At 35.2% G+C, this 27,295-nt stretch overlaps 1 protein-coding gene across 5 annotated transcripts in view; it reads right to left on the bottom strand.

Moving 5' to 3' along the window:
• The window catches only part of jbug (filamin-type immunoglobulin domains fbug), a 118,600-nt gene that overhangs the window by 58,733 nt on the left and 32,572 nt on the right, over positions 1–27,295 (bottom strand). For all 5 annotated transcript variants that reach the window (XR_010557990.1, XM_065358862.1, XM_065358864.1 and 2 more), the window contains exons 5-18: positions 22,413–22,524; positions 22,141–22,328; positions 21,426–21,584; positions 20,912–21,259; positions 20,600–20,828; positions 17,678–17,734; positions 17,537–17,581; positions 17,292–17,449; positions 16,981–17,203; positions 16,831–16,905; positions 16,630–16,749; positions 16,403–16,547; positions 16,247–16,326; positions 15,994–16,161 (exon numbers count right to left, since the gene is read on the bottom strand). Coding sequence is in view for 4 of the 5 variants with exons in the window: in XM_065358862.1 (XP_065214934.1) it covers positions 15,994–16,161; positions 16,247–16,326; positions 16,403–16,547; positions 16,630–16,749; positions 16,831–16,905; positions 16,981–17,203; positions 17,292–17,449; positions 17,537–17,581; positions 17,678–17,734; positions 20,600–20,828; positions 20,912–21,259; positions 21,426–21,584; positions 22,141–22,328; positions 22,413–22,524 (2,107 nt within the window). In the remaining variant the exon portion in view is untranslated. The remainder of the gene's footprint in view (positions 1–15,993; positions 16,162–16,246; positions 16,327–16,402; positions 16,548–16,629; positions 16,750–16,830; positions 16,906–16,980; positions 17,204–17,291; positions 17,450–17,536; positions 17,582–17,677; positions 17,735–20,599; positions 20,829–20,911; positions 21,260–21,425; positions 21,585–22,140; positions 22,329–22,412; positions 22,525–27,295) is intronic.

Here is a 27,295-nt window from a genome sequence, read left to right as displayed (position 1 = left end):
TTTTTTCAGAATTCACAAATTTGGTCAAAAAATCAATTCGGAATTGATACTTCTAGAATTTCGCAATAACCACCAAAAACAGCCGAGAGTATGCCCAATAAGCACTGACCAAAATTATAAGTCCTAAAGTTCGTTTTTAGCCCTTCCAGAGCAGTTTAAAATTCCTGGAGAAAATTAAAGAATCGCTGGAGCCTCCAGAATGGTCCAAAACTAGTAGTTAGTCGTTGATACGTAGAAGTTGAATCAAAAAAATCATTTAAAATCAGGTCACTTTGCTCAAAAAATTTATATTAATTCAAGAAAAGAAATATATTTTTTGACTTTTTATTAAAATTTTCAAAAATCCAAAAATGAACTTCAGCGTCTGAAATTTTGGTTACAGGGGGTTTAGAACAGAATCTTTCGATCTATCTTGGTTTCGTTCAAATCCGAGAATGCGAGTCCAAAAAGTTTTCCAAAGTTTTTGTTCTAATTGGAGATTCCGGATGCAAAAAAGACTCATTTGTAAAAAGTAAATGATACGAAAACTCACCAAAAACTTTCGTTTTTGATTTTTACAAAATTCCTCCAATTTTAGCTCAAATTTTTCTCCAACGTTATCAGCTCTTGAAACAGACAATCTCGTTCGTTCTTTCCTCCACACTCCAGCAATAAATTCGCGTAAAACACCCTCCAGCAATGACTCGAATCGCACAATTCGCTCTAAAAATCACCGTTCTGCTAACCTGCGCAATGTTTCGACGATTTGAAAAAACCGCACGAATTTTTCCATAAATAAATCAAACGCGTACGCGGTGTATTATTTATACATCAACACCGCGTACACACAAATACAATCCACGTACGTATAAATTCTTCACGACGAGGTTAATGACTCGCGATGTAGATAAGAATTCACGCAATGGGAACCTAAAAAAAAAAAAAAAACGGACACGAGGAAGACCGCGAAGGAAGACACCTTGAAAAATTCCCATAGTTTAATTCACGACCACGAAATTGTACAGGTAGAAAAATAAAACAATTCACCCAAAGTAAGTAAATCTAGATTACAGTACTTGCGATGAACCAGATGGGTAATTTTAATATTTTAAAATACCCTTTATATAGGTACCTTGCATAGTTCTCTACTAGTCCGGCATATGACAATAGGAGTAATTACACCCCCCCCCGCCGATCCTCCGGGACAACATTTTTCTTAAAGGGGACATCCTAAGGAACATTTTAATGCAAAGTTGCCAAAAAAAAAGTTGGCCTTACTTACAAAATGGCGGTCATTTTGATTGACAGGTCAGCCGAAATCGCAGATTTTGCGTTATAACATAGGACTTACACAAACTTTTTCAAACTTAACAAAGGTAGATCGAAAGATCATGCAAACATTTATCACCTGTCCAAATTTCAAGTGCTAAAGTGCGTTTTTCGATTTTTGGTGAATTTTTGAAAATCGAATTTAGGCCAAAAATGAGGGAAAAAATCAAAATTTTACCAAATTGACCAAGAAAGTGTACGATAAATCGATACACAATCGATAAATCTGACTCACAACAATATTAAACTTGCCTAACATTCGACAAATCGAAAACAAACTTCAACAAAATAAATGTAAATATTTATTACAAACGGTCATTGACCTAACGATCAATAAACCAGACAAAAGAGACTGAGCAAAAAACTCGATGACTTTACTTTACGACGACAAGAATAATATTAACGCGAACTAACTTATTTACTAACAAAAACAACGAAAAAACAACGATAATTTAACAGCCAACAGTTTACGCGATTTTACGAAAAGTACAAAATTCCATTTAATACGTAACCGGCGATATTTAGAATTCGCGAAACGAAATTTATTTTAATAAAAAATAAAAACTTAAAAGTTACCGAACATAGTTCGTTACGGTTACGTTTCCAATTTTGCCAACACCCCACCATAAAAATATTTTCCCTAACACGCGTACCACTTAAATAAACGTAAAACTTGTTGCTTCTTATCAATACCGGTGTTAGTAAACACTTTGAAACAAAATATTTTTACAGCAAAATTTCAGTTATATTATACTTAAATTACATAAAAAACAACTCGAAAACTTAATTTAAGCATTAAACAATGACTCACAGAGTCTATCGAATACGGTACGTGTCGTGGCTTTGGTTAAAATATCGGCAAGTTGATCCGCCGAAGATATCTTTTGCAAGTAAATGATCTGTTTTGTGACTAAATCGCGTATATGATGATAACAGACATCTATATGTCTGGTACGTTTCGATTCGACCGTATTCGCAGCGGCAATCGCTGCATTAGAATCGCAATACACCGGTACGGTGTCAATACGAACTTCTAATTCGACAAACAGATTTCGCCAAGCCAAGACTTCCTTTCCAGACGTACTTAACGCAACGTATTCAGCTTCACACGACGAAAGACTTACACAATTTTGTTTCTTGACTACCCAGTCAATTACATTGCCATAGTGCAATACAAAAATTCCAGACGTTGACTTTCTATCTAAACAATCACCAGCGAAGTCCGAATCTACGTATACTCTTACAGAGTATTTATCAACGACTTCAGGTATTACGTAGGTAAGTTTCACGTTCAACGTACTACGTAAATACCTGAGAATACGCTTACTATATTCGAATAGCTCCTTGTTTGCCAAGTGCTGGTATCTGCTTAGAAAGTTTACAGCAAAAGCGATATCGGGACGTGTTCCCCTTGCTATGTAACTTAAACTTCCTAAGAGACCACGCACTTTGGTTTCATAACTTTTATCGAGCTTGAGATTGGTAATCTTCAAGCCCGGTTCGATTGGAGTTGAGATACTATTCGAATTAGATAAACCGTAATCATTAACTAACTGCTCGATATATGAATTTTGATGTATTTCTAACTTTTCTTTGCTACGATTAATTTCCATTCCAATGAACTTCTTGCATTGTTCCAGGTCTCTGATTCCAAAACGCTCATTCAATCGCTTGACCAACCACTCAATTAAACGATCATCGCAACCTGTAATTAGAAAATCGTCTACGTAAACGACAAACACGCAACGTAGAGGATTTTCGGCATCGAAATACACACAAGGATCGACTTTACTCCTTACGAAACCGAGCGAAAGTAAGTACTCGTTCAATTTTGCGTTCCACGACTTGGGACTCGTTTTTAACCCATATAACGAACGTTTGAGAATATATACGACACCTTTTTCTTCGTTTGTCCCTTTCGGTGGGTTGAACATAATACCTCGGTTTATATCTCCATTGAGAAATGCAGTACTCACATCTAGCTGTCTCAACTGCCACTTGTTGACCATAGCTAGATTGAGCATCGAGCGTATTATCGGTTGATTAGGTGTTGGAGCATAAATTTCATCCAATTCATAGAAATGATTGTCTTTGAAACCACCCAACACCAATCTCGCCTTAAATTTCACCCCACCATTCGAGTTGATTTTTTTCTTTAGAACCCACTTACTGTCTACTTTCGAATAACTCTCTTTATTTACGCTTTTTTCAGATGCTGAGTACCAAACGTCCTTGATCTCCATCGCCTTTAACTCTTCATCTATCGCTACACGCCAAAATTTCGACTCAGGACCGTTTAACGCTTCTTCATACGTAAGGTCATCAACCCCAGCGAGTGCAAAACAAGCAAAATCATCGGATCGATCGTCGGTAGCTGAAGTATCAATCATACTACGATCAACATTGATTTCACCGCTACGTTCGGCTTCGCTCAACTCATCTGGGTTTACCCAAGATGAGCACCCAGGAGCTGGCTCTACCGAACTACGTACATCTTGCTGATTCGTAGGTATGATATCTACGTCATTTATACTTACAGTTACAGACGTTTTGATCAAATGATCGTTGATGATATCGTGTATCTTACGCGTTTCATCGACTTCTACGCAACTCGAATTTGTGAATTTATTTCGCAAAACATCGTACAATACATAACCTGTCTCTGTAAAACCTAACAACACCATATCGATCGATTTCTCATCGGTTTTCTTTCTCTTTTCAGGCAGTACTAAAACTCGTGCAACGCTTCCAAACAATCTTACTCTCGATAAATCTGGCTTTCGGCGATTCCACAGCTCGTACGGTGACAGATCGTTCAAAGCAGAATGCGGTAAACGATTGTACACGTAGTTCGCCGTGTATGCAGCGTAAAGCCAAAATTTATTCGTTAAACCGCCTTCGTATAACAGAGCTCGCATTTTTTCTTGGATGGTTCGGAAAAAACGCTCGACGGTGCCATTATGCTGTTTCTCATACGGCTCACTGTTCTGCATAGATATGCCTTTTTCGTCGACAAACTCTTTAAAGGTACCTCCGATAAATTCACTAGCGTTATCGCACCTGATACGCTTCACTTTCGTACTCCATAACGTTTCACTAATATTTACAAATTTTTTTAGGTAGGTACCTACTTCAGCTTTACTTCTCATTCCGAACGTTACTCCCCATCTCGTACAGTCATCTACGAAGCCAATCAAATATCGCTCGCCTTCTAGTCCTTCTGTAATAGGACCCATTACGTCAATATGAACGAGATCGAGTGGATTCGGATATCTATACCTACTTGAATCGTAGGTATGTTTCTTTTGTTTTGCTTTACAGCAAATTTGACACTGATTGAAAGGTGGGCAATCACATCCACGTAACTCAGGGATCTTATCTAGTACCGTCTTGCTCGTATGAGCCAACCTACGATGCCAGATGTCACCTTCACCTTTCAACTTATTTACTTTCTTTTTATTTTTCAGATTTACATCACTGTCACTACACGTACTGGTATTTCCTATACCTACACTTGAAACGTTCGATACTACAACTCCAGAATCATTACCTATCGTCGTCGAAGTATTACCTACATTTGTCGAGTCACTACTATCGTCAGAAATTAACGCAGATGAATAATTTGAACAAGAATACAAAAGAGGAGGTATATTGATCATAAATTGAATCGTATACAATCCATTATCGTTAAGTACTAATCTAGAAACTATATTTCCCGCAGGATCGACCAAACGAGGATCTTCATCGAAGAAGAAACGATAACCATTCGCTACGATTTTCGACACGGACAGAAGACTAAAAGAAAGACTAGGTACGTAGTATACCTCGTTCAACCAATAGACGTTTCCGTCATCGGCTAGAACTCTCAATCGACCTACTCCTTCTTTGATCAAAGAGACTTCACAATGAGCGGATTGTAAACTTTCGTTTATTTTCCTCTCATCGTGCAAGACTCCACGATGTTTCAGAAAATGCGACGTCGCGCCACTATCGACGACAAACGTGATAAAATCAACGCCGTCGTCGTCGTTTGTCTCGACGTATGCATTTTCTTCACCGAGATTCAAAGCAGTCGAGTCACCTAAAAAATAGTTCGACCCGATATTTACGTTACGCGAATTTCCGAAATTAGAAATCGCGACACTGTCACCGAAACTACTACGACCGACACTATTTTTAACGAATTCATCTACGATATTACGACTACGACCTTCATCTAACGAGAAATTTTCTTTTTTTCCAGATGTCGGCGGAAAAAGACCTAACGCGATAGACGGACGAGGACCTGACGAACCGGACGAACCTGCAGTACCAGACTTACCCGACGTACCACTCGACGAACCGTTACCACCGTTATTACGCGACGAATCACCGTTCTGCGGACAATTACGACCTATATGCCCGGTTAGATTGCATCGATAGCAAACGATACTTCCCCGAGGGTTGGTATCGTTTCTATAATTCCCTCCGGCATATCGACAAGACTTGGCCATGTGGCCCCGTTTATGACACTTATAGCAGGTACGATCTTTGGCTTGTACGAAGCCAATACTACCACTACGATCACCGTTACCGTTCGACGAATTACCGGACGAGTTCGAACTACGATTACGCGACTTATTACGATTACGATTACGATTATTTTTATTACCGGATTGATCGGATGCGGCCATTGCTGAACCGGTACTTGTCGAACTCTTCGAAGTCGAGGAGTTCTTCGAGGCATCTTCCAAACTCAAAAGCAATGACGAAATCACTTTTGGATTTGGGTCTCCAGCTGTGACGTGAACTAGTCCTCGAGCAGTCATACGCACTGACTCGTACTTAGGCGAGTTGCCTAACGCGTTGATCAGATACGTATAGATTTCCGATGGAGTCAACTTCACGTCCAGACTCTCCATATCGTTGACTAACGTATAAAATGCCTCCAAGAACTCCTTCGGACCTTTGTACATATCGATGACAATCTTCGAAATACGAGTTCGACAGTCGATAATTGCTGCTTGGTTTTCCGCCTGGTACAAGGAGTTGAGCTCCGTCCAGAATACGTACGGGTCCTCTGTCTCCTTGACCAGTCGGAAAACGTTCTCAGCTACGTGCCTAATTAAAATTTCGAGAGCTTTCGCTTTTTTACGCGCCGATAACATATTTACTTCGAGAATCGCGGTTTGAAGTCCTTTGGCCGCAAGAATGACCTTTATTTTTCTCTTCCAGGACACGAAGCCCGTACCGCGAAAAACCATCGACTCCATTGCACGATTATCACCGGCACCGAACATATTTTCACTCGACGAACTACTCGAATCGGATTCTACAGCTACGTCGTCGGACTCGTCGTCGCTACTTTCACTACCTTCGGACTCGTCGTCGGATGGACCAGGAGGTGGAGGAGGTGGAGGACCGGATGGTGGATTAGACGGAGGAGGAACGGAATCAACAGGGATCGTCGGATCGTCGGATATCGAATCACCAAAACCTGCTGAACTTGGACCAGCTTCCGAATCGCCGGATGACTCAGATACGTGCTGTAACGTTACTTTACTTTTACCTTTCGACTTCGGTATACTTTGTTCTGGTTTTTCCTTTTCAGAAAAACCACGAAACTCGGCGCTCGATTTACGCTTGTCTACACTACTGTCGTCGTCGTCTACGTTGACCGATTTTCCTGACCGCAAATAGGACAGGACTGTCGACATTTACTTCGTCGAACACTACACGAACCAATACGCTGAAGCTACACAAGCCAGAAAATTCCACACAGGACGTCGAATTGCGAAACAGAGCTTTCACGAACCACGCTCTGCTACCATGTATGATAAATCGATACACAATCGATAAATCTGACTCACAACAATATTAAACTTGCCTAACATTCGACAAATCGAAAACAAACTTCAACAAAATAAATGTAAATATTTATTACAAACGGTCATTGACCTAACGATCAATAAACCAGACAAAAGAGACTGAGCAAAAAACTCGATGACTTTACTTTACGACGACAAGAATAATATTAACGCGAACTAACTTATTTACTAACAAAAACAACGAAAAAACAACGATAATTTAACAGCCAACAGTTTACGCGATTTTACGAAAAGTACAAAATTCCATTTAATACGTAACCGGCGATATTTAGAATTCGCGAAACGAAATTTATTTTAATAAAAAATAAAAACTTAAAAGTTACCGAACATAGTTCGTTACGGTTACGTTTCCAATTTTGCCAACAGAAAGCTGAAATTTGGGATATACCCTATTTCCGACATGCCAAATCGATTGGAAACGGTTTCAACCCGTTTTGAGCAGTCCTGGAGCCTCCAGCAGATTTTTGAAACTCGAAATTCCCACAAAATTCCATCAAATTGGAGTTGTAAAGCTAAAATTCATTCTAAAAACTAGTTTCAATACGCTACGAAGTACTGCAGGTGAATTTCAAGTTGTTTTGGAGCCTCCAGCGACTTTTTGAAAATTCCTGAAGCCTCCAGCAGATTTTTGAAACTTTAAATTTTCACAAAATTTCATCAAATAGAGATGGAAAGCTGAAATTTACTCTACACTCCAATTTTAACACCCTCTGAAAACGACTTCTGATGGATTTCAAGTCATTTTAGAGCCTCCAGCGATTTTTTTTGAAAATTACTGGAGCCTCTAGCAGATTTTTGGAACTTCAAATTTTCACAAAATTTCATCAAATGGAGATGGAAAGCTGAAATTTACTCCACACTCCAATTTTAACACCCTCTGAAGACGACTTCAGGTGGGTTCAAGTCATTTTAGGGCCTCCAGCGACTTTTTTGAAAATTACTGGAGCCTCCAGCAGATTTTTGAAACTTGAAATTTCCCCAACATTAATTTATCAAATGGAGTTGGCAAGCTGAAATTTACTTCGCAGACTACATGGTGGTTTCAAATGGTTTTGAAGCTTCCAGCAACTTTTAGGAAATTTCAATTTTCCAAAAAAACGTCATACAACCTTTCAAAAAGTTGCTGGAGGCTCCAAAAAGACTTGGAATTCACCAGCAGTCAACTTCGTAGCGTATTGAAATTAGTGTGCAGAACGAATTTCGACTCTCCATCTTGGTTTGATAACATTTTGGGGAAATTTCAAGTTTCAAAAATCTACTGGAGGCTCCAGTAATTTTCAAAAAAGTCGTTGAAGGCTCTAAAATGACTTGAAATCCATCAGAAGTCGTTTTCAGAGGGTGTTAAAATTGGAGTGTAGAGTAAATTTCAGCTTTCCATCTCTATTTGATGAAATTTTGTGAAAATTTAAAGTTTCAAAAATCTGCTGGAGGCTTCAGGAATTTTCAAAAAGTCGCTGGAGGCTCCAAAACAACTTGAAATTCACCTGCAGTACTTCGTAGCGTATTGAAACTAGTTTTTAGAATGAATTTTAGCTTTACAACTCCAATTTGATGGAATTTTGTGGGAATTTCGAGTTTCAAAAATCTGCTGGAGGCTCCAGGACTGCTCAAAACGGGTTGAAACCGTTTCCAATCGATTTGGCATGTCGAAAATAGGGTATATCCCAAATTTCAGCTTTCTTGGTCAATTTGGTAAAATTTTGATTTTTTCCCTCATTTTTGGCCTAAATTCGATTTTCAAAAATTCACCAAAAATCGAAAAACGCACTTTAGCACTTGAAATTTGGACAGGTGATAAATTTTTGCATGATCTTTCGATCTACCTTTGTAAAGTTTGAAAAAGTTTGTGTAAGTCCTATGTTATAACGCAAAATCTGCGATTTCGGCTGACCTGTCAATCAAAATGGCCGCCATTTTGTAAGTAAGGCCAACTTTTTTTTTGGCAACTTTGCATTAAAATGTTCCTTAGGATGTCCCCTTTAAGAAAAATGTTGTCCCGGAGGATCGGTGGGGGGGGGGGGTGCAATTACTCCTATTGTCATATGCCGGACTATACTCCTTCTTACTGCATTTCAGATCTCTCAATACTTCGATGATAGAAATTAATTTTTCTACGAGTACAACACCATCTCTAACCATATGCATTACGAGCTTTAAAAAAAAACTGCATCTCGAGTATAACACGAATTAGTTGCGGCATCGTGATCATAGGCCTAAAAAAGACCATAAGCAAAGGCATCGCTGAGCAGATGAGAGCAGACCAAACACACGAATATGTTCTCTATGGTTGCACTTTATACACAGGTTCTTAGTTGTATTTATTATAACGTGCACTTAATTACCATCATCATCGCCCCGATAAGCCACATTTGCCGAAATGATTAATGAAACAGTCAACCTTGATGGTAAATCATAGTAACAAACTCCATACACACTTTCGCGTCAATTAACCAAGAGATAAAAGCCTGACGTATACTCGTAGCGTGCTTCTCTGCTCATCCATCGAACCAGCAGCTATGCAGCCAGAGTATTATAAGCATATTTGCTTTGAACGCTTCGTATGCTTTTGGTCATCATTTTTTAGCACTTAAACATAGACCAGAATCGTACCTCTGCAAGTACTCGTCCACTTGGCGCAATAATTACTTCATTACATCGAGTAATTGTGCTTAGATAAGTACCTAGCTAGAGACATGAGCGAGTGCAAGTAGATATTTTTCTTTTCCAGACGACGCAGATCTCGTATTCAGTGAACGTTGAAACCACCAAGACCACTTTACCCAAGATACGATACGAAAAAAAGGGCAGCCTTTTTTTCCCTATTATTGCATCGTTGTGTCGTCTAGTGCTGAGTAGGTATCTAAAAATAGGCATATCACGTACCAGAAATACCAGTTTATGGCATGCTCAAGAGCGAAGTTAAACTAACCAGTCGATGTATTGCAGACACAGTCACAATACGAGTAATGGCGAACAATCCACAATTGTCTTTTTACTTTCCCTTTTATAGTCTGTACAAACTCCAATCATCCGGGTGATAATTTTTCAAAAAAAACCCAAGAGGTAAAAAAAATGACTGAAAAAAGAACGCATACATTACGATAATTGGAGTGAAATTGATTCTCAGTCGGAAAATACGTCAATGTCGACTTCGGTATTTGATGCCATTAATAAGGAAGCGTTTGAGAGATTGTCACAATGGTGAACTCTCAAATACGTCAACATTGGGTCAAACATTAATTCGTATTCAATAACGAAGCTGCGCTTTTGCACAGCGCCATTCTTATCAAAAAAAAAAAAAAAAAAAATGTACGAGGAATAAGAAAAGATATGTACATACGTATGCATGGTGAATTAGAAAGCGATGAGGCCCACTTAACAACGACGCTAATTAATACACAAACTTAAACATCCTTGAGAACTGGTTTTCACTGTCATTAACACCGATGCGGCGACGATGCTTCTATAGAGTATAATTCCAATCTACCATAATATTATTCTCGTAGTCTTCGTTCGTCATTTTTGGACGTACGTAATACCATCGAATTGAAGAAGAAAAAAAAAACAAATCATTAACAGGAAAAGAGAATTCAAGTAAATGAAAAAGGTGTGATTTCTACGTTTAATTTACGAGATAAAGCACACGTGATCACGTTCAATCAATTAGCATCATTATTTCCCGCCAAAAAAAGTACCTTCTCTCGTACGTAACTTTTCATCCTCATCGGAATTGCTGAGAAGGCTCTAGAGCAAACGAACATCAGTTTCCATTTTCTTCGTTATGTAAGATTTGCAGTCGAAAAAATTATCTCTACTTTTTTTTTGCATTAAGTACTCATCACTCATCATACACTGCACTGCACCGGTTTAAACCAAGGATGAAATTTATTCCAAAATTACGTCAAGTTTCGGTCAAATTAGAATTTTAGCCGACGACATTGAGCATATATTCGTAAGAATAAGTACAACGCAGCGTTACAATTGCAAATTGTGCATTATTTTGTCGTTATTTTCTGCTCTACTTGGGTCTAATAGTTTATGTAATCTACGATGTTTCGTAATCGTTGTCGTATATTTTTTTTTTTACATACTATTTTCATTTGTTTAGATGAAAAAAAAAATACTACGATCGAGTAATCGTAAAAAAGATTAAAATGCGATTCATCGAGATTTCAAAATAAATCCGCCAAGTGAATAATGAAATTTCATAAACGAAGTGAAATAAAAAGTCGTAAATCAAAAATATCCCGCTTGTTTAAATTAAGTACTTGGTACCTAAATATATACCTACTTTCAATTTCATTTGATGTGAGTATGATTTACAACTAGAATATTACGTATTTTTTTTTTTTTTTTGAATGCCAAAGTGGCGAAAGGAGTCCAGTTTTAATAGGGGTGTGAGGAGGGGGGCGTCCAAATTCACCGAACCTAAGGCATTGATTACCCCCTCTCAAAATTGAAGAAGCGAATCTAATTCAAAAATTTCCACATTTGGGCCCCCACTCGGCCCTCAATGACTACTATAAATTAAATCAACCACCTCAATTTTGAAAATAGGCAACTGGCTATCACAATATATTATTATTTTGTTCGTTTACTTGAGTAGAACTCACTAAGACTACCTATCGTCATTTTAATGATCTAAATATTTTTTCATTGTACATTGGCGAATTTTTCAAAACTAGTATACCAGCAATAAATGATATTCTTTTTTCAATCCATAAGATGGGCAACCAGTCACAATAGGATGAAGTCAGATCCTCTAATTTCGTTCTGATTATTTTTACAAACCGTCTCGATGATCTAGAGTAACTATCCATAATTTCTGTCCTAATGGAGGAGGGGGGGGGGCTTACGATTTCTTCGTATTGGTGATTTTTTGATAAACAGATACGTAAACTTCGACGGTTTGGCCAACTACTGAACTTGAAGCAAATCTGTTAACGAGACTTCAAAGAGAATACTTAGATGAAGATTTAAAATCAATAATCAAAATCAGAAAATCTCGCTCAACATTTCATAATGAATAAGTACAAAAATTAACGGTTACCATTTAAATATTTCAAAAAATTATACAGTAGATACTTTTTTAAGAACCAGCTAATTTTTAAAATGGAATCTCAATTCTCTCGGGGTAAAAAGGGGAGGGGGAGAGGGTTGAAATTTTGATCTCAAGCCAAAAAAAAAAAACATAAAATCAAAAATGTAAGTGACAAATTGATTGTCATTAAATTCGATGGAGTTGACTTACTTTTTCGATCAGACTGCTTCTGGGTCGATTCATTTACTCAATATTTGGTGAATCATTCACGAACGAATTGAATAATTTTTGGTGAATCATTCGCGAACGAATTGAATAATATTCAATGAATCATTCGAGAACGAATCGATCCCTATAAGTGACTCGTTTGCGAACGAATCGATTCATTCTCTCAATTTTTGGTGAATCAATCACGAACAAAATTGAATAATTATTCAGTGAATCATTCGCGAACGAATTGAGTCGTGAAAGTGACTCGTTCGTGAACGAATCGATTCGTTTACTCAATTTTTGATGAATCATTCACGAACGAATTGAATAATTTTTTAGTAAATCATTCGCGAACAAATCGATTCACTTACTCAATTTTTGGTGAATCGTTCACGAACGAATTGAATAATTTTTTAGTGAATCATTCGTGAACGAATTGAATAATTTTTTAGTGAATCATTCGTGAACGAATTGAATAATTTTTTGCAAATCGTTCGCGAATGAATTGATTCGTAGAAGTAACTCGTTCGCGAACGAATCGATTCATTCACTCAATTTTTGATGAATCATTCGCGAACAATTCAACAAATCGTTCGCGAACGAATCGACTCATTATTTACTCAATTTTTGATGAATCATTCGCGAACGAATCGATTCACTTACTCAATTTTTGGTGAATCGTTCACGAACGAATTGAATAATTTTTGCTTTTTTGGTAAATCATTCGCGAACGATTTGAATAATTTTTTAGTGAATCATTCGTGAACAAATTGAATAATTTTTTGCAAATCGTTCGCGAACGAATTGATTCGTAGAAGTAACTCGTTCGCGAACGAATCGACTCATTATTTACTCAATTTTTGATGAATCATTCGCGAACGAATCGATTCACTTACTTAATTTTTGGTGAATCGTTCACGAACGAATTGAATAATTTTTGCTTTTTTGGTAAATCATTCGCGAACGATTTGAATAATTTTTTAGTGAATCATTCGTGAACAAATAATTGAATAATTTTTGGTGAATCATTCGCGAACGAATCTACGAATCGATTCATTTACTCAATTTTTGACGAATCATTCACGAACAAATTGAATAATTTTTGGTGAATCATTCGCGAACGAATTGGATAATTTTTAGTGAATCATTTGCAAAAAAATAGATTTGTGTAAGTGACTCGTTCGCGAACGAATCGATTCATTAATAAAACAGTTTCGAGACGTCAAGTTCCAAAATTGATTGAATTTTTCAGCCCCCCCCCCCTCCCAACCATTCGAGATGACCGTCTCTCCGTTTCGGGAAGGAATTGACTTGTCACGCCATTTCAGCACATTTTTGCAATTATTCGTACTTTTTATTTCAAAATTTGGAAGCTGGTGCAGCATCGATGGGCCACGCAGTGACCCATGTGAAAAATTCAGCCAGTCAAGAAAAAAGATACATACCTACAAAAAAACTCCGAAAATGTTTTGAACCAAAGATAACACTTTCATTTTTCCATTAATTGTCATTTTTTGAACGTTTTCGAAAAATTGTGAAGGTTATTTCCAGTTGCTCTTAAAAATGAAATGGAATGTTTAAAAATATAATATGGGTACCTATCGAATTATAGGTTTTTGAGGACGCTTCGTTCTAATCTGGGGTCAAATGGTCTTCAAAAATGAATTCCGCGCCATTAAAAACCCACATTGTGATACCCATATTGTATTTTTTTGAAAATTAATAATTTTATGCTTCGCTTTTTTTTTACATCTCATTTGGGTCTTCAAAAGTAAATTCTGCGCTTTTAAAATCCCAAATTTTGATACCTATTTTGCATTTTTTTTTGAAAATTTTCAATTTTGCAATTCTTTTTATAGAGCCTGTTTTGGGGTTTGGGTTGAATGATCTTCAAAAGTGAATTCTGCGCTCGCTTAACGCCCCAAATTTTGATACTTAGGTATTTTACATTTTATGAACTTTTTCTATTTTGCACCTCCTCTTTAGGGCCTATTTTGGGTTATGAATTATGGAGTCAGATCGTTTTCAAAAATGAATTATGCGCCATTAAAAACCCAGATTTTGAAACCCATATCGAATTTTTTAGAAAATCATAAATTTTGCACCCCCCCCCCCCCTCCCTTGGAGCTCATTTTGGGAATTGGAGTGAATTCGTCTTAAAGTTTTTTTTTTTTAATTTTCAATTTAGTTTCTAAAGTCAATTTTTCGCTCTTAAGAGCCAAATTTTCATACATTCGTATTTTGCCATTTTTGAAAATTATCAATTTTTCATCTCTTTTTTGAACCCCATTTTGGGGTTTGGGGTCAAATAAACTTCAAAAATGAAATCGGCGAACTGAGAACCCCCGTAACTAAAGTTTAAATTTATCATGTGCAAAACTCTAAGTTTATCTAGCCAAATCTTTCATCTGGATCACTGTGGATTTTATCTTGGAGATGAATAAAATAATATTCGATTTTAGCACTTTTAAATTAGCAGCAATCGATATGTTACACTATTAATTCTGTTGTGGGGGGGGAGAGTAGAGGGCAACTGAGGGATCATATTCAAAGAATTTGTGCACTTTATAACTCTAAGAACTCTCGAAAATCTAATAAACTACTCGTTATGCATATTTTCTGGGATTTCAACCAAGTTTGGAGCATTGGGGGAGGAGGGGTCAAGTGAAAAACATAAATACGAACTCAGCCGCCTCATACAAAAATTGGAAGCTGTCATTTTAAAAATTTGAAAACAATACAAACACTTTTTACGTGTTTTTCAACAAATGAATTTTCAAAATGGAATCTCAACACCTCTCGGGTACAAAGGTTCATAATTTTGATCGAAATTCCAAAAAAAGTCAATAATGAATTATGAGAGAAAAATATGCAAAAAACAAAAAAAAAAAACTGTAAATTTTCATTTTTGAAGCAAAAAAGTGAGATTGAATGTAATGAAACATTTTAAGAAATTCTCAGAATGATTCCAGTTTCCTACATTTATTTTCAAACATCGTAAAATGTTTCTTCAAATTGAATTTTTTCAAATAAAAAAATTAATTGACTGGTCTTTATGATTTTACAAACTTGATAGTCAAGACATGCATGAAAAATAAAACAAATATTTGTTCCTTTTTATTATGAGCATGAAAATTTCAAAATTAATATTTTTTATTTAATTTTTTTTTTTTAATTTTATCAAAGACCAATAAAATCTTGATTTTATTTTCAAGTTGATAAAAAATTATCAATGTGTAAAAAATATCTCAAATTAAACAGCTAGTTTCAGAATACTTTTAATTTTTATTAAACTCATTCCCAATGATTCACTGCCTCTTTCAACTCCTCTGGCATTATCTCGCTACAACACTCCAAACCCATTCTCCTCCGGCAAAAAAAAAAATCCACACATCTGGGAAGTGAGAAAAACACCATACAGCAACATTAACAATCAGCAAATCATTCATAAATCAGCGAAAGTTTTCACCTCGGGTAACAGTCACTCCTCTTTTCTCGTAACCAGACTCGAAACAGAAATTGGCTATTCTTTTTCTTATTTAAAATCAATATTCCAACATCACTTACCGATAACCGGTTCGTTATTGAATTTCATGTCGATTTTATGAATGACAGCTTCGTGGGGCACAAACGAAGCTAGAAATCGTTGATTTCCGAGATTCCTTACGAAACTGGTAACATGGCCACCATTCACTAAAATCTCCAGGTTGCCTGAGCCGGCGCCGGAGCCGTCAACTATAAAAAATCGGAGTAAAATTTAATTAAACATTTATCAGGTTCAAAAAAATTTCAGATTTGTACAGGATGGTGCTTTGCTTACTTTCAAATTCGACAGCTTGGCCAACGTATCCGTCTGGTATCGAAGCAACTTTTATGGCAAGGGAATTATAAGCGTGGGTTCTGCAAAATTGATAATATTTTTATCGAATAAATTTTTCAGCATAATAGGAGATGAAGATGGGGAGGGGGTGTTTACCTGAAAGGTGATGCAGCGATACGTTCGTTATTGATTTTAACGTCGATCGCGTGTTCTCCGATTTCAACCGGAGTAAATGAAGCAGAAACAACGTTATCGATAACGTTACGAGATAATCTTACTGGTAATGTTGAACTTGAAGGGGCTAAAAAAAAAAACATATTTAAAGTAACACATTAATCTCTTATTTTGAATTTTTTTAAATGCGAAATTCAATAAAAACTTACAAGTAACGGTAACCAAAACATTTGGAAGAGTAGCATCGGTATGAATATAAATAGTGGACGGTTTATGAATTGGTAACAAATGTAAAGCATCTCCGGTTACTTTAATGTCTAGAGCATGGCCTGTAAAAAGAATAATACTTTTATAATTCATCTCATCTTCTCAAATATCAACCTCAGACCAGACCAAACGTTCATTATTACCATTAACAGGAGTCGAGCTCTTCGAATTAGAATTCAAAATACTTTTGAAGTGAGCCGTAGGCGAACTTGGAGACACTACGAAGAGAAACCAGTCATTAAAATTGAGACTCTCGTTGACATGTACGAGTCGTCTAAACATTCTGTACTCACTTCGAATACTCGACGATGTATTCAAATACTTGACCGAATGATTATTCGATGTGGAATTGTGTTTCGTGATGTGACTACTCGGACTACCATTTCTATACGATGAGTTTTGCATCGACGACGATGAATTGACATTCTTGTATGAATAATCGCTTGAATTATTTATAGGCGATAATCTGGACCGTAGTAGTGAGTCGACCATTTTCGAACTACTGTTACTGGTTACCTGGAGACCGCAAAAATTTATTATCTAGTTTTATATTTCAAAAATAAAATGAAAAATATATCATACGATGGAAAAATTCCACTAATACCTTAAATGCAGATTTATGAATACTCGACGATTCTGAATTTCTAACGTTTACCGGACTACTGGCGTGTAAATGTGGACTAGGTGAATGTGATGGCGATCGAGATGGGGAACTTATTCTATGGTAATAACTGTCTGACGAATTTTCTTCTTTGAATTCATCTGCAGAAAAAAAAATATTGATACAGAAATGAATAACACGTCGAATAATTTTGATTAGATGCTTTTACAATGGAATATTATACTCACAATTATTATTATAACTACTTCTATCGTAATGCTTGGAAAAAGAACCTGAAAATGAATTATTCGTCACATAAATAATTTTTCAACTATGATTTGTAATTTGCACACTTTATAGTGTTATTGATTGATTGTTGATTGACTTACTTTGTCTTTCTACTCGCTGTTGTTCTTTGGTACCAACTCTCAATGGAAAAGGACTACCTGCAAATCGATCAGAAATCGGTCAAATTCGATAAATTAATATAAATCTAGGTCTAAGTACGCATATTTAATCGATCAATTATATGATGCTAAAAAAATTTCAAAAATTTAATACTTAACATATTATTTTTAAAAAATAATTTAAAAATGCAAAAATTGTCAGAAGATAAATTATTGTAAAAAATATTGAGAAAATTTCGAAAATCATTCACAAAGAATTAAAGCTGAGTTAAAAATGGAAAGGATTTACTTCTAACGATATTACCCTCTCCTTCGTCCCTCCTCTTACGTTTTGAATAATTTCATCTTTTTCGATTTTTAAAAATAAATTCTGGAGTAACTTTGGGATAAATTTCTCAACTTTCTGCAAATTTTTCTGGGCAAATTTCTCGATTTCTTTCAACTTTCTCAGACTGGTAGACGCCAGACACGTCAAAGGTTAAAAACTTACCAGAACAAAAATGTTCTTTGCCGTCTCCCCCCCCCCCCCCTCCGACACAAAAAAATTATTAAATTGCAATTTTGAGAGTAAATTTCCTACATTTAAAAAAATAGTAATAATTTTTTAGTGCATTTTGAACATTATTATGTATTAAAAAATAAACTAAATTTAATATTATGCCAAACAGGAAGACGATCAAAAACTCCAAACAAAAATTCTAATGAAAAAAAACACAAAATACACAATTTAAACATAAATAAATTAAAAACTGTACAACAATCCTAGAAAATTTGAATAAAAAAAAAACTCTCCAAAAGTGCTGAAAATTAAAGTTCAAATATCCAAAAATTATTATGAATTCTCAATCGTCAGAATTCTTCTTGATTCAACCCCCCCTCCCCCTCCATCCCCTGAAAAATGTTGATCGTCAGCACAGCTAGAGATCCGACAATTGAAAAAACAGAAAAATGAAAATAAGTAAAACAAAGGCCAAGACAGTATTTCCAAAAAATTTCCATTTCTGCGTTGAAATAATTTTTCTGAATATCCCATTTTCAAATAAACTTCTTCCTCGTTCCCACAAGTAGTTTAGTTCTGCGATAATCTCCCCCTCTCCACACGAACTCTTCAAAATTGATCAATTCTGTGGTTGAAAAAAATACAAAAAAATAATCTTATCGTTAAGTTAATACCGCAAAATTTTTCAAAAAATTTCGTACAGCTTCATTTCTTATTTAGGTAATTTTGAGGAAGGCTCCAAAAAATAATAGGTAGTAATATTGTTTGAAAGGGAGAGAAGGTTTAAAAAAAAAAAAAAAAAAAAAAAACTGAAGCTATTTCAATAAATTCTAGAAAAAAATGGAGATTTTTTTCATTTGTTATCAATTGATTTTTTCATTTTTTTTTTCAGATATGTGAGACTTTGTAGAAATTTTTGAAGAAATTGAAAACTTCTCATGTTAGGCACTAGAAAAGTCAAATTGAGATTGATTTCGAGTCAACGTGATAATTTAGACATGCCAGACAATATATTGCCAAAAAACCACTCTTTGCAAGTAGGTATCTTCTTTAAAAATTTGATTTTTTTCACTTTTTTAGAAATTCACAACAAATTAGTAAAAATTTACTTTTCAATTCACACTCCTGTAATTTTGCAATAACCACCTAAAGCAGTCGATAAAGTGCACAATAAGCACCAACCCAAGTTACAAGTTCTGAAGTTAATTTTGGCCCTTCCAGAGCGTTTTGAAATCTCAGAAGAAACGAAACTCGCTGGATACCCCAGAATGGTCTAAAACTAGCAATTGTTGATGCGTGAGAGTTGAATTGAAAGAATTATTCCTATTGGTTTATTTTGCTCAAAAAAATGTATATTTTATGAAAAAGTTCAAAAATTGCTCTTCAAACAGTTTTTTTAATTTTCAAAAATCCGCCGGAAAATCCAAAAATGAACTTTAGGACTTGAGATTTTGGTAACAGGGATTTTTAAGACACGCTCTTTCAATCCAGCTTAGTTTTGTTCAAATTTAGTTCTCTCGTTGGGATTCTAACAGAGGGTTTTTTTCAAGTTCATTTGGAAGAATTTTGACAGAGAAAGTGCAAGAATTTTTAATAAACATTTTTTATAGTTTTAGTTTTTTAAAAAAAATTGTACTTTTGACACTATTTTTTTGAACTGTAAAGAATTTTTAATTTTCAAAAATCTGCCGGAAAATCCAAAAATGAACTTTAGGACTTGAGATTTTGGTAACAGGGATTTTTAAGACACGCTCTTTCAATCCAGCTTAGTTTTGTTCAAATTTAGTTCTCTCGTTGGGATTCTAACAGAGGGTTTTTTTCAAGTTCATTTGGAAGAATTTTGACAGAGAAAGTGCAAGAATTTTTAATAAACATTTTTTATAGTTTTAGTTTTTTTAAAAAAATTGTACTTTTGACACTATTTTTTTGAACTGTAAAGAATTTTTAATTTTCAAAAATCTGCCGGAAAATCCAAAAATGAACTTTAGGACTTGAGATTTTGGTAACAGGGATTTTAAGACACGCTCTTTCAATCTAGCTTAGTTTTGTTCAAATTGAGTACTCTCGTTAGGATTCTAACAGAGGTTTTTTTTTTTTTGTTTTTTAAGTTCATTTGGAAGAATTTTGACAGAGAAAGTGCAAGAATTTTTAATAAACATTTTTTATAGTTTTAGTTTTTAAAAAAAATTGTACTTTTGACACTATTTTTTTGAACTGTAAAGAAAACCAAAAACTTTTCTTTCATAAAATCCATCAGCTTCAGAGGACATCATTTTCAAACTTCATCGTCCTCGTAAACAATAAAATTCAGATTTTTCGATTTTGAGAATCAAACAACAACCACAAAATTCAGCTTCGAAACATTTCGCCGTATTTTCCCTTCAATCTGAAAACTTCCATCTCACCTTTAATTTGGTTTCCATTGAAATAAATATACAGCTTGTATTTTCCAGGCCTTCTGGTGTGCAGAGAAACTCTATAAATTGAATTTCCAATATGATCAATGGTATGCGGTAACGATTGCTTATTATACACGATATCAATAACAATATTTCCCAGGCCTCCAGTTCCTCTGGCATCCAAAGTGAAATTAAATATACCCTCAGGCACAGCAGACTTATCCAATCCAATCAACTGTACAGAAAAGAAAAAAATCCAACCATAAATCGATGCAAATCCTCTTCTAAACTCATTTTCTATTCCTTATATTTTCTTACTTCGACTCCATTCGGATCAAACACGAAGCACGGAAATGGTCCACCATCGATCAGTTCGCCGCTATGTCTAACAGCAATGGACCATTCTCCGGGTTCATCCGGCTCGAAAGTAGCTCTATAGATACCCTCTCGTTCATGCACAGGACAAAGTAATTCTCTTCCTGTGGGTGATGTAGCTGTAACTTCTATAAGACCTGCTTTGGCACCGTTTGAATTCACTATCACTTCGACGATCGATCCAACAGCGCAGGGTTCCAAGCCTGTGTGTTTGATTGAAGTCAACTCCGGCATGGCGCGAATGTAAAGAGGGCAACCGCGAACAATTTCTTCTTCGTTGTATACGATTATCTAATAAGGCATAGCATTTTATTTTATGACCATCATTAAGCGTATCGTATGTCGTAATATGTGCGTAGCGTATAAGTAAATTTATTTTACTGTGTACAATATATCACGTGATGTTTATTTTATGCATATGAGAGTAATTTAGCGTATATAGGTAGGTAGATGGTACCTTATGCATGCCGACTTGCATCGGTACGAATGTTCCTTTGCCTCCTGATAGACCCAAGGTAAGTCTACATTCTACTTTATTACATTCCGGACCGATAATTTCGGCTGTGATTTCTTTCAGGTTCACTTCGCTGCTTGAAAAATCTAAATTTATGGTTGTCTGAAATCAGAAACAGAATGAGTCAATTTTTTCATACTTTTGAATAATAATAAAAAAAAAAAAAAAAAAAAATAGGTAAGCGTAAAAATTACAAATTAGATAGATACTTCTTCGACGCAGATTTTTTTTCAATAAATAAAATCAAAAATACGAAGCAAAAGAGATAATACAATTTCAAGAAACGTCAGTTTTTTTTTTCATTCAAATTTTACTGAAAGATTTTTTTTATTCTTTAATCCCAAGAATTACGTAACTCCCATTGACCAAAATCTTGTCATAAGATTATTTATCATCTTCTAACGAATAAATACATACAACTGTATAATTGCCCAGTAATGAAAAAAAAAAAAAAAAAAAAAAAAAAAAACTACATAAGTAATATAATAATGATGAGAAATTCATACATATTAAGAAAATGAACAAAGCACTCGACATAATCTACCATTCAAGGATAACTTTGCGAAACAAAAAACAAGTTTGAGAAGGCAAAAACCTAACCGTGTAACCTCTAAAATGATGGAAAACTCAAATCACACAATAGTGAAAAAAAAAATACCGGTTGATAGACTCTGGTCGTATGCGAGTCAGAAGTCGCGGCGACCACAGCTGACGGATGAGTCCGAGGAGGAATCCATTGGAAGCTGGCAGCGTACGCCATCACTCCTAAATGCTCGACGTTTTGATTAACCATATCTTTAGCACTGAGCAAAGGATCAACTCCTAATCTGCGACCGGCGTAAATACCTGAAAAAATACATAATCTCGTCAATTTATACGTATAATTCTTCGGAAAGCTGTACCTACAGAAATGAAAGAATAGCTTCGAACCTGAATTCAAATTCGATAACCAAACCGACGTATCATCACTGTCTTCGTACTTGGCTGATCCACCGAGTGATTTTACCAAAGTACATAATGCCCTGCCATCATTCCAATCAGTCTGCAAAAAAAAAAAAATTCAACGTTAAACTCGACAATGCCATAATAAGGAGAAACTCAGTTTTTTTTATATTTTTTATTTTATCATTTAAATAAGTACAAATACAACACAATCGTATTCGTATAAACCATTGAGCGAGTATTTAAAAATTTTAATGTCTTCTTCGCCACATTCGTTTTATCTTTGTAGATGTATATCGTTGGTTTCGTTTGAAATTTTTACACTCCATAAATTTCCTCTTCTCTCGGTACCTCTAACCTATTAATTCAAATGGACTTCAGATCGCCATTATTTAATGAGTTTATATGGTTTATGTACGGCTTTTCCCTCCTCATATCTACTCTCCTTGCCAATGAATCTTCTTTTTGTTCTTCTCTTCTTTTACTCGTAACATTGCCAACGTGCATAGTTTTGGTTATGCTACATGGTTTGAAGGCGGAGATACATAAACAATACCGGTAATGGTTAAATAATGAATCTGTTTGTTCCGAAATTATAGACTTAAGGTTGCAGAATTATTCGTCTCTCGTAGTGAAAAGAATCGGGGGAAAATTGCATTAGAGTTTTATTACCTATACTATACTTATTATTATGCTAGGTCCGGGTACATGTACAGTGATGATAAAAAAATTTATTCAGCCCATCTTCAGGGTGGTATAATTATAAGCGAAAAGTCGTAACCAAAAATAGCGAAACAAATTATCTAGGTACTCGTTTTCTTTGTGGATATTAAATAAGAAAAAGCACTCGGTAAAAAAAATATAGCCGGTAATTTTTTTTTCAATTTGACTTGAAAAATTGAAAAAATTATTCCAAATTTTACAGAAAAATTACAGAACTTTTTACAAGTTTCCAAAATAATTTCGGATGTAAAAAATTTGGCTTAAAAAATAACTGAGAAAAATAATATTCTGATGAACAGTTCTAAAAAGTTTAGGTGAGCAGCCAGTCTGATTTTCCAATCACTGACATCACAAACACAAGTAGACCACAAACAGATGAGCCAAGAAAAAATAATGACTTGTGTTTTAGGATAATAAATATTTCCATTTCAGTTTTTTATTTTTTTTTTTACATTTCTAATTCAGCTTTTACCCTTTAGTTTTTTTTTTTTGAAAAAATATTCAACGTTTTCAATTTTGAGAACGTCTAAAAGTGTGATGAAATCGGTTCAGAAAAGTGGAATGACTCTTGTATGGGTTTATCAGTTGTTCAAGACTAAACGGAAATATTTTTTGGCACATCACAGAGCATCTATTTATTAAATTCAGAAAATGAAAATTCGCGCCACAGGTCGTCTAACATCTTTTTAGGCGTTCAGTTTATTTTTTGAGGGGGAGGGGGGTTCTTAGTAAATTCAAAAAATCTGATATATTATGGAGAATTTTCTTTTCTCTATTCATCAGAAAAATTGAAAATTACCTAAATGCTAAAATAGTTGAGCAAAATACATATCACAAAAATTTCTCAAGTAAATTGTTGGAATTGATGGAAAAAAGATCAAGTAGTATCAAAGTGAAATAAATGTTTTAAAAAATTACCAAGTATTATCGGCTAAATGAGAAGATAGTCATTGAAAAAAAAGCTTTAGCAGAATGTTGAATTACTAAGTACAATGTTGAATCATAGCTCATAAGATGGTTTTTCAAATATTTATAATTATTGACTTGGGAAATTTTTTCAAAAACAACGTTCGTTAGATAGAAACTTTTATAACTTATAAGTCATAAAGTTAATTTTCAAACTCATGTCTTAAATTGCCCAGTTTTAGGAGAACAACGTTAATTACAACACTCGTAAGGTGATTAAGGTATTTTTGACTCGAACAGCTGATCGCATTTTGAATTTTTGGCGGATTTAGGTAAATGATTTTTTCTCATTTTCCATTCATCGGATTTCCTGACATTTGAAGCTTTTTCACGGTATTTTTATAATTTTTTCATTTTTATTCATTTTTCATAAAATTGATGAAAAAGAAGTAAAATTGAGCGAAATTTCGAGAAAAATCATTTCAAACGTTCTTAAAATGCCATGAAAATGATAATTATTTTCAAAAATTGTAATTCCACTTTGACAGTTGATTTAATATTTTTGAAGATTTTTTTTGGTACAGGTAATTTGATCAATTTTCCGTCACTGTCAGCAATTTTCTGTCATTTCAAGCATTTCGCGACATTTCTACAAATTTTGCATTGCTTTGTTTCATTAACCTTCAGCTATTGTGTTCAAAACAATTTGGAGAAAGCTGGACAATGTTCTAAAAACGAGTACCACAAAATTTTGCTCACAAGGGAATTTCTCGAAGTGTCCGTCTCTGATTGGAACAGAGCCACCACTTTTGGAAAGAGCGCGGTCTAAACCCCTCCCCCCATAAGCAAAATTTCAGCTGCCCACATTCATTTTTCAATTTTTGGAAAAATTTAAAAATTCAAAAATTACTAATCTTTCAGTTTTTTTTTTTCAAATAAATTATTGTCAGTATTGAAATTGATATCGACTCGCTCAAATCGAATTTCACCATTTCCGGTCATTCTGGTGCCTCCAGCACGATTTTCGATTTCTCTATAATTTTGAAATTTCTCCAGAATGCTGGAAAATTAATTTGAGTGATAAAAATTGAGTTATAGCTTATTATCGACCTTTTTAACGAAATTATCAACATTTGACTCGAGTTCCAGGCGAATTCCTCAATAGCGATTTTTTTTTTACCAAAATAAAAAAAAAATTTAAAAGCCAAAAATTTTGAAATTTTGAAAACGACCCCTAAAATAAGAATTTCTCCATTTTTAGCCGTTCTTGACCCTCCAGCGCGATTTTTGATGTCTCCAGAATTGTATAATTTTCTAGAACGCTTGTAGTCGGGGGGGGGGGGCGCATAAGGATCAATTGCACCCCCTGCCGATTCTCCGGGACAACTTTTTTCTTAAAGGGGGGAGTCCTAAGGAACATTTCTAGCCCTTGTCCTCAAAAAAAAGTGGCCCTACTTACAAAATGGCGGGCATTTTGATTGACAGGTCAGCCAAAATCGCAGATTTTGCGTTCCAACATACCGTACAAAGGTAGATCGAAAGAGCAGACAAAAATTCATCACCTGTCAAAATTTCAAGTGCTAAAATTCCTTTTTCTATTTTTGGTGAATTTTCAAAAATCAAATTTTGGCCAAAATGTGAGAAAAAAATCAAAATTTTACCAAATTGGCCTGGAAAGCTGAAATTTGATATGTACCCTATTTTCGACCAACCAAATCGATTAGAAACTGTTTCAAACCGTTTTGAGCAGTTCTGGAGCCTCCAGCAGATTTTTGAAACACGAAATTCCCGCACAAAATTTCATTAAATGGAGTTGGAAAGCCGAAATTAATTCTGCAAACTAATTTCAATACGCTATGAAGTCGACTGCAGGTGAATTTCAAGTCGTTTTGGAGTCTCCAGCGATTATTTAAAAATTACTGGAGCCTCCAGTAAATTTTTGAAACTTGATATTTCCCAAAAATTTCATCAAATGAAGATGGAAAGCTGAAATTAACTATGCACTCCAATTTTTAACACCCTCTGATGACGACTTCAGATGGGTTCAAGTAATTTTGGAGCCTCCAGTGACTTTTTGAAACCAAAAAGTAGCTGGAAGCTTCAAAACCACTCGAAACCACCGCATGCAATCGAATTCATATTGTATTGAAATTAGTTTGCAGAGTAAATTTCGGCTTGCTAACCCCATTTGATGAAATTTTGGGAAAATCTCAAGATTCAAAAATCTACTGGAGACACCGGTAAATTTCAAAAATTCGCTGGAGGCTCCAAAATTACATGAACCCACCTGAAGTTGTCTTCAGAGGGTGTTAAAATTGGAGTGCATTTTTATTTTCAGCTTTCCAACTCCACTTGATGAAATTTTGTGGGAATTTCAAGTTTCAAAAATCTGCTGGAGGCTCCAGAACTGCTCAAAACAGTTTAAAACAGTTTCTAATCGATTTGGTAGGTCGAAAATAGGGAATATCCCAAATTTCAGCTTTCTAGGTCAATTTGGTAAGATTTTGATTTTCCCCCATTTTTGGCCTAAATTTAATTTTCAAAAATTCTCCAAAAATCGAAAAAGGCACTTTAGCACTTGAAATTTTGACAGGTGATAAATTTTTGCCTGATTTTTCGATCTACCGTTGTACGGTTTAAAAAATGTCGTGCAAGTCCTCTGTTGGAACGCAAAATCTGCGATTTCGTCTGACCTGTTAATCAAAATGGTCGCCATTTTGTAAATAGGGCCCATTTTTTTGAGGACAAGAGCTAGAAATGTTCCTTAGGACTCCCTCCTTAAGAAAAAAGTTTTCCCGGAGGATCGTCAGGGGGGTGCAATAGATCCTTATGCAGGCTCCCCGACTAGGGGCCTGTTCTAGAGGCAGTTACCGAGTTCACCCACATTTGGCCTGATTTCAAGGCGGACCCTCGAGTGTTTTTCGGCTCAAATAAGGATAAACGCTTCAAACAAGGTGAGAATAAGCCACAGCTTGATTTTTAACTGCCCAAATTAATTTCTATGCTTTCCGGAGAAATCAAAAATCACGCTAGAGGCTCTATGAATGACCAGAACTCCAGAAATGGTATGAAATTCGATTCAAGAATAGGAATTGATTGGTTAATTTTGAATTTTCAAAAATTCGCCAAAAATTGAAAAATCAACTTGGGTAAATGGGTAAGTAGCTGAAATTCTGGTTATGGAGATTTCAGACCACGTTTTTTCCAAAAATCGCAGTCTCGTTGAAATCAGAAGCAGACAC

This window comes from Planococcus citri, chromosome 3, assembly GCF_950023065.1.
Source record: "Planococcus citri chromosome 3, ihPlaCitr1.1, whole genome shotgun sequence".
Lineage (NCBI taxonomy): Eukaryota > Metazoa > Arthropoda > Insecta > Hemiptera > Pseudococcidae > Planococcus > Planococcus citri.
The sequence above is the reverse complement of the archived record's forward strand: the minus strand, read 5'-3'. Positions and strand labels throughout refer to the sequence as shown.